Raw genomic sequence first — 9,047 nt, 5'->3', positions numbered from 1 at the left:
ATATACACCACAACAAAATGGAGTTGCAGAGAGGAAGAACAGAACCATAATGGAGATGTCAAGAACTATAAGATGAACAAAAGATTTACCAAAAAGTTTTTGGGGTTATGCAGTTGACACAGCTGTGTATTTACTCAACAGATGTCCTACAAATAGTTTGAACAACATAACACCAGAAGAAGCTTGGAGAGGTGTAAGACCAAGTGTAAGACATCTGAAATTTTTTGGGTGTATTGCATATGCACATGTACCCAAAGAACTAAGAAAGAAATTGGATGACAAGAGTGAGAAGTGTATCCTTGTTGGTTATAGTTCAGTAACCAAAGGATATATATTATACAACCCAGAAGCAGGAAAAGTGTTTACAATTAGAGATGTGATCTTTGATGAAGATTCAAAATGGAATTGGAATAATGGATCAACAACTAATGTTGATCCATATAACAATGGATCAAAAAGGGATGTTGATCCACATAATATTGGATCAACAAGGAATGTTGATCCACCTGCTGCTGTCAGAACAATTCCAGTTGAAGTTGAAGAAGAAGTGCAGATTCAAGATAATGTTGAAGAGAAACATGAAGAAGCAAGAACAGAAACAGTACTACAACAAGAAACTACAAGACCAAGAAGAAAATATATCATACCTGTTAGGTTGAATGATTATATTATATCAAGAGATGATGAAGATACTGATGATGAAGTAGTGGATTTTTCACTATTTGGAGATTGTGATCCTGTAACTTATGAAGAAGAATCAAAAGAACAAGGTTGGATTCAAGCTATGAATGAAGAACTGAAGTCAATTGAGAAGAATGATACATGGGAACTAACAGAACTTCCACCAGGAAAGAAACCCATAGGTGTTAAGTGGGTTTATGAAACAAAATACAAGTCAAATGGTGAAGTGGATAGAAAGAAAGCAAGGTTAGTAGCTAAAGGTTATAGGCAAAGACAAGGAGTTGATTATTCAGAAGTATTTGCACAAGTTGCAAGACTTGATACAGTAAGGATGATCATTGCTTTAACAGCACAAAAGAATTGAAAGATATTTCAGATGGATGTGAAGTCAGCATTCTTGAATGGAGTGTTGGAAGAAGAAGTTTATGTAAAGCAACCAGCTGGCTACATTATGGAGGGGAAGGAGAATGAAGTATACAAGCTAAACAAAGCTTTGTATGGTTTGAAACAAGCACCAAGAGCTTGGTACACAAGAATAAATTATTATTTCATTAAGAAAGGATTTAAAAGACGTCCACATGAGCATACTTTATACTTGAAAGCTGATGATCTTGGCAATCATATTATAGTGTGTTTGTATGTGGATGATCTTATATTTACTGGAAATAGTTCTGAGATGATCAAGGAATTTAGGGAGGATATGGTGAAGGAGTTTGAGATGACAGATCTTGGATTGATGTCATATTTTCTTGGCATTGAAGTTCAACAAACTGAAAAAGGAATTTTTATTAACCAACAAAGGTATGCTGAAGGAATTTTGAAGCGTTTCAAGATGGATAATTGTAATCCAATCTTAACACCAGTAGAAGAGAGACTGAAGTTGACAAGAGAAGGATCAGGAGAGCTTGTGAATTCAACAGACTTTAAAGGTCTTGTTGGATGTTTGAGATATTTGACTGCTACAAGACCTGATATCATGTATGCAGTTGGATTGGTTAGAAGATTTATGGAAGAACCTAGACAATCACATTTACAAGCTGCAAAACGTATTCTGAGATATGTTAGAGGTACAATCAGTATGGGAATTCTATATAATGTTTCAGAAGATCCAAAACTAGTTGGATTTACTGATAGTGATTTGGCTGGTGATACAGAAGGAAGAAGAAGCACATCAGGTTATGGATTTCAGTTGGGAACTGGTTTTTTCTCTTGGTCATATAAGAAGCAACAAGTTGTTGCATTATCTACAACAGAAGCTAAGTATATAGTTGCTAGCAATTGTGCTACAAAAGATGTGTGGTTGAGAATGATGCTGAAGTCATTTTTTGAAGAACATAAGACACCAACAACAATAGTTTGTGATAATAAGTCTACAATTTCATTAACTAAGAATCCCGTGCTTCATGGAAGGAGTAAGCATATTGATATTAAATATCATTACATCAGAGAGCTTGTCAGTGACAAGGAGATAGCTGTGGAGTTTGTTGAGAGTGAAGAGCAAGTAGCAGATATTTTCACCAAGTCTTTGAAGTCTAACACTTTCATTTACTTGCGTGGAAAATTGGGAATTATTAACAAAGAGTATCTTGGTTTAAGGGAGGATGTTGAAAATTAAACCAAGATACTATGAAGAAGACAAAAGGGATCAACAATGTTGTTGATCCAAGTAGTGTGGATCAACTATGAGAGTTGATCCAATGTGGTGGGATCAACTGGTACAGCTGACATGAAGTGGATGGATAAACAAGTGTTGTTGATCCATGGTATAGTTTTTAGAAGTTTACTTGGGTTACAAGTATTACTTGTTTTTAAGAGTTTGCTTGCGTGAGAATTGTCTAGAAGTTTCTTGTTAGAGTTTGTTTTTGATTAGGAAAGTCTTTTTACTTGAGAGTCAAGTTTGTGAATCATATAAATAGGCTGTTAAGCCATCAGTCGAAATATATGAATTAAGTAAAGCTTGTTGAAGCTTGTTTGAGTTTAGTCTTGTGTTCTTTTCATTAAGTCTTTGATATCAGATTTTCTACAATTTTTCTTCTTTGTTTTTACGAAAAATAGGTCATTTGTCCAAATATTTTTAAATCACGGTTCAAATGGACGAGTAAAAAATAGTTTGGGTGAAATGGCAAAAAAAAAAATAGTAAGGATGAAACTAGTTTCATCCTACCTTAAATTTAAAAAATAGCAAGAATGAAACTGGATACATCCTGTGTAAATTAAAAATAAGAAAAAATATTTGAAAATGGGCACGATGAAACTGGTTACATCCTGCCTATTTTTACATTTTTGTCCATTAAACAGTATCAAAATCTAACTGTCCATTTCACCCAGAAATTGTTGATTTTGGTCTTTTTAACCAATTTTGTGTTGTTTTTCGTTTTCTCTAATGTCTCCAAAAATTTGTGTGGTAGTATATACATGGAAATATGAGAGCATCTATTATTCAGTGATTTTTTTGCCTTGGAAACTTAGCCGACGTGCATATTGGCCTATAATTTTACTATCCACGGATTTGAATCTCAAACTATAAGAAAAATTGACATCGAATTAAATTTACTATTTATGGGTGTGCATACTGGTTTAGAACTCTCGGTAAATGTATATGGTTACCACCAAATTATGCATTAATTGTCATGCCTTTGAGCTGCAGACTTGCAGTGCATTTATCATGCTCACTGGCGAATTTATTGCTCATTGGCACATTAATATGTCAACGTCTAAAAAATTTGTAGCTCACTGGCATATTTGTCGAAAAGTTTGATTAAGGATTTCCTCCATTTTTCCGTCTTCTTATTTTCTATTTTTCCAGAAAAATAATAAATTAATCAAAGAGCAATTTCAAATATAACCTTGCATATATATATTTATCAAAAACACCCTACAAAGATCGATACAGAATAAACATCCGTGTTAACCTCTGCCATTTAACACTCTAAATTCTTATCAAAACCACCATATATCAATTACTGCATTTGCTGCTGACAGACAATTAGATGAATAATAAATAATTAATAAATATGATTAAAGGGTAATTCCGATATGAATAGATGAGCAGATGTGTTTCTTCTGCTGCATTTTTTTGACGAAATAACGGATAAATTAGACCCTTGAATCCAAAGCCAAAATAGTACTGAGATTCATTGGCTTCATGTATTTCTCATCTCCAAGCATGAACCTGTCAACAATGAGTCTGTTTGCTCGCTCACTTGGATGGAAAGCATCCCAAAAGGCATATACGTCTCTGTCAGGGCAAAGGTTTGATGCGGCTGTGCAAAGCCCTATTCCATTATACGGCCCTTGTCCACAACAAGCAATCTTGGAGGTAACAAACCCTACACAAGAACAATAAGAGGTAGTTTGTTACTTCCAGACCATCAGAAAATGTTAAAGACTCTAACGTTTACTCATGTCGACACACCAAGCACAAAAAAATGTTAAGGACTCTACGTTGACTCATGGGGACGCAGCAAGCACAAAACTATGTCCCACAAATTTATGGCAATTGATGATGGCCCTATGGTACTAACACAATACAGACATACCGTTCGCTGTATTTATTTTGCACCCATCTGTTTGCTTGAAAAGCAGCCCTAGCTTGTCAGGCCTCTAAGAGGAGACTCTATTCAAACATATGGAAAATCTGAACACTGAATTACCTGTAATAATTAAGATTTTAGGTGCTTACCATAAGCTTGTGGATTACTGATGAAATCGTTGTGCATTTCGAAAGCATTGGCACTAATAAAGACGTGATCACCAGCTTCGCTGTTGAGTTCATTCAACATCTGCTCTAAGGCAGGGTTGAATAACCCTGATGCCTTTTGTAGTTGTGGGTCACATTGTCCGGTTGCAGGTTGTCTTTGTCCTATCTCTGCTGGAACACAACCCAATGGACCAGTTCCTGTCACAAGTACCCGTCTTGCTCCCAAATCATACAGCCTCTGCATTCATTTCACATTAAGTGCCAAAAAATAAAAAAATTATCAGTTAATTTCTAATCTTTGGAAACTAAAATGAGATCGGAATTTACTTTATGCACTGGTATCTTCTAAGATCCACCTACATTTTAGATGTTGATCTAATTTCCAAGGTCCAATCTAGCTAATAATCAAAATTCAGATCATCCCTTTACCCAACTGGAGGAGTTCATTTCATTTTTTTCATTTTTTTTCTTTTATGAAACCTTTCAAGCTAAAAGGCATAACCATAGGTAACATACAGTTGAGTATGGTGGGTGACAGTTGCAAAATTAATGGTGGAAGGTTCCAAATGAGAAGAAGACTTTAATGAAATTTTTTTGAAGAAATAAAAGAAAACCCACACTTTTTGACTGACACTTATCAACAACCTTTAGCCATGTTCGTTTCCATTAACTACCTCCATTCTTACATTTCCTCCCTCATGCATATACTTTTGTTCATGGCATGTATAAACTTGAAATGTACACTCTAAATTAGGGGGGAAGGATGAAAAATTATTAAAAAGAATCTGAATATACTTACAGATAGAATTTTCCTGTACTCGACAATGAGGAAAGGAACGTAATCTTCGAGAGAGAATTGTCGAGATCTCGCTGAGAATGGAACTAAGAAGTAATTGTTAACGAAATCATTTCCACCAAGGGTCATGAGTACAAGAGCTGAGTTTACTAGTTGCCGGGTTTCATCTTCTCCAATTAATGCGCTTACTCTTTCTTGATATTGCTCAAAGTACTGCAATTGTCTTGTCATTAGGATTATGTTGATCTGCATTTACAAAATTCAGCAAAAATCAGTTAAATCTATTACTCTCAAAATCTACCAGCACCACAGTTTTGGATTTTTTTGAGAAAGACATCTAACACGGTTATGAATGAACATTCAACCACAGAAACAATTTTGGAACGAAATTTATGTACCCTCTGTGAATTTTAAGCCTTTTTTATCCTAATTACTCTATACAAGCATTTCAGAAGTAAGTAAATTCGACTGAAGTGCTTAATTGAGACTAAATTTGACTTACAAATTGAACTCCGGTATCGTTGAGGATTCCCACCCCAGCTGAAGCAAAATTGGCACCAACAAGTAGAGCTTCTCCTTCCAACTGCGGGCTTAAATATGGTAATGTAGATTCAGCACCAAGTCGCTCGCCTGTAAATTGTAAGAAAAAGAAGAGAGAAAGTTATGAAATCGTTAATAATTAGTTATGAACGAAGCTAACAAAATGTCAAGTTAAAAGAATAATGTAAGAAAACGCAACTGATAAGATCTGGCATGTTAAGGCCATTAGAGAAACGTCCGGTTGGCTGACCAGTTGGATAATCAATACCATACGGCGGTGAATCGGCACGAGCACTTGTTAGAAGATAGTTGTTATTCCCGTTATCGACAAGTGAATCACCAAAAACGAAGAATGCTCTAGCGGCGTTAACTTGTTGAGGTGAAATTGTGACTGCTAAGAATGTTACCAACAAGAGCAAAGTGATGCATGATTTTGAATTAATTCTACCCATGGCTCTGAATTCGAATTCACTCACCCTGTCTCTCTTGTTTCTTGGAACGCGTTCTGACTCTAACTCTCACTCTCACTATCTCTCTCTTTCTTCAGAGAGACAAGAATATCTTTCAGCAGCAAATGAATGAGTGAATGAATGAAAACTGTGTAAATGGTGGGTATATATAAGGGATTTCTAGAGAGTTAGCTAGGGAACCATAATAATAATGGTTAGGTTTTGGTTTCTCTAAATCTCTCCAGAAGAATGCAAGCTAAGCATGTCCTGATTTGTACAGTCACTTACAATATTACACCGAATTTGCAAGTGCGTCTGTGTCATGTTCGTGTACTGTTGGGGTTGTTAGAAATATTAAAGGAGCTTTTCTGTCTAACATTTCTTCAGCTTTGAAAGCTCCACACAATTTATTTGTGAAATTGTACCCTGTTTTTTTTTTCTTTTTTCAAAATATTATTTTCCATTCTGCAATAAATTTTCTCAATCAGATTTATTAGCCACACAATATGGGTGCAAGATATTTACCAATTTTATAAAATAGAAAATAGATTGTAGATCTCGTATGACGCATATAAAGAAAATGAAATTAAAAGCTGGTCACACTAATTTGCATTTCAAATCTCCATTAATGAGATTATACGTATTAATTTTCCTCATAAATGCCCAACCAATGAACGATCAAAATCGATCTCATGAATCATCCATCATCCACTCTATTGTACCCATCATTTACTACATAATGGTGTCAGACAATCTCTTTAATTCTCCTAATTAGCTTCTTAATCTGTTTCGATAATGATGGTCACTACTAAGTACTACTGCTAATTTCCATTGATTGATGAACTCCCACTTGTGTGATTATGACTTGCTGAACTTCTTTTTCCCTTTCGCAAAAAAAAAGATGAAAAAGGAAGAAGCCTCAGAGTTTACTTCATCCAGAAAAGCTTGGTCAAGTTCACGTCCACTTAATAGCGACTAAATTTCATTACGTGCCATCAAATTCTACGCGGAAAAGTACAATTTTTACATCCCAAAGGTTGAAACCTCAGAGTCTCATAGACCTCGTTGATCGCAACCAGATTAATATCGTCGTGTTGTTTAGAGGATTCATATTGTGATAGTCGTGGCATTGGACGTTTTATTCAAAGAAACTAAAGTTTATCTCTCAAGGAGCATGATTTTCTTATGTAAGAAAGCAGATCACCTTAAGTACAATCAGAACGTCCCCAAAATTAATAAGAACTAATAATGTCTTCTATTACCAATAAATCTTCTTGATTAAATTTTGTAATCATTTCTTTGGATGTTGTTTTTTAATCATGAATCGTGATGCCAGTGCCACTGCCAGCACCTTGATTTCAAGCTGATCATCACCGTATTTCTTTCATGGAGTTTTCTAACAGAAACAAAACCCCGGGAGTTTATGCCACAACCATAACAGTCACATGTAACATCGAAAACACAGTATATAATCATATGTGAAACATTTCATTGCAAAAAAGTAAAAAAAAAATAAAATCAACGCGACTCTTGTTCGTTACAAGTGTGGTACAAGTCTACGACTATTCATACCTTTGGTAGGGAGAAATAATCAATTCTCAAACCAGACTAGTCACAGTCTCATATTAAATCACCAAGCAGTAACAACAAACTGTTAGGTTTTTATATTTATTGTTAAGAAACTGTGGTCCAGAGTGTATGGCTTTTGTTAGTGTGACTACACTGACTAATAACAAACCAAACATAATACAGCTTCTTCTTTTGTTCTAGGGTTTTCACTTAATCTCTCAACAGGGTGCATGAAAATGAAGAAGAATGTCCTAGCTAACTTTTCATACGTATCTAGGTGTCTTATTTAACTCTCCATGTGATGCGATTGAATAGGGTGGGGAATGGGTGGCTCATTTAATGTAGTGGGAGTAGCTGAGTCCTATCTTTTCGAATGAATTAATCAGATCTATATCGTCTTTGAAAAAATAAAACTGAGTTACAGATATGATTTTATAAAATTTGTATGGCAAGATAGTGATAGAATATCAAATAAAGTATCATACTATAATGGATCTCAATTTCTGTCTAGGGAGGAGGTTCTGTGATCGAAACATGCATGTCATTATCAATATAGCTTAATCTCATCTCAAGCATTAGTTGGATATACACAAAAATGTCTCTAACTGCAGCTGTTTGGTGGTGGCGATTTTTATTTTACGGGTTTATTGTATTTATGATTCTTAATAAGTAAGAAATGAGAAGAGATCGAATAGCTAAAAATCTAGAGAGTGGTTGTAAGTTTCATTTTCCAGGGAATACAACACCCACTGTTACTTTTTTCTTAATATCCAACACCTACTATTACTATTTCTTTCTATGCTCCAAAATAAAGAAAAAATAAATACAGTTTCCATTTATTCAAAAAGAATCCACCATGACCACAACTACTCCCTGTAAATCAGATTGAACTGCTCAGTAATGTACATGTAAGCCTAGCTAATTACGGTAGAATGCATTAAATTCTCAACTCATTATTCGGCCATCCTAAGTGCAATAAAACTATGTAGGACAAGATCTAACCAACAACCATATATATGCCCTGTCCTCGTTCTTTTGTTATCTGATCACAGTGCTGTCACATTATCTTTTTTACCATTGGAAACAAGCTTTATACTAGTATAGGTTTACATCTTTTTCGAACTTTGTAACCAAATGTGTAACATTATACCATAAGGAATGCATTCATTAATGTATTGATATTGAAAGGGCATATAATAATATAGGTTCATTAGCTATATAGATAGGATCTACTCACATTCAGTAGATGGGGACTTGCTCACTTCCTTCAACGTTTACCTGTAATTTCAATGTTTACCTATAATTAGGTGAT

The 9,047-nt window shown here is 34.9% G+C and overlaps 1 protein-coding gene across 1 annotated transcript; it reads right to left on the bottom strand.

Moving 5' to 3' along the window:
• Positions 1-3,514: 3,514 nt before the first annotated feature.
• On the bottom strand, positions 3,515-6,322 carry LOC113311027 (GDSL esterase/lipase At4g28780-like). Its single transcript, XM_026559871.1, has 5 exons — positions 5,917-6,322; positions 5,680-5,807; positions 5,181-5,423; positions 4,364-4,619; positions 3,515-4,010 (listed from the first exon to the last, which is right to left on the bottom strand). Exons 1-5 carry the CDS (start codon positions 6,167-6,169, stop codon positions 3,778-3,780), a joined length of 1,113 nt encoding a protein of 370 aa, XP_026415656.1. The 5' UTR covers positions 6,170-6,322; the 3' UTR covers positions 3,515-3,777.
• Between the last annotated feature and the right edge of the window lie 2,725 nt (positions 6,323-9,047).

This window comes from Papaver somniferum, chromosome 9 (genome assembly GCF_003573695.1).
Source record: "Papaver somniferum cultivar HN1 chromosome 9, ASM357369v1, whole genome shotgun sequence".
In the NCBI taxonomy this organism is placed as follows: Eukaryota; Viridiplantae; Streptophyta; class Magnoliopsida; order Ranunculales; family Papaveraceae; genus Papaver; species Papaver somniferum.
This window is presented reverse-complemented; position numbering and strand designations above follow the sequence as displayed.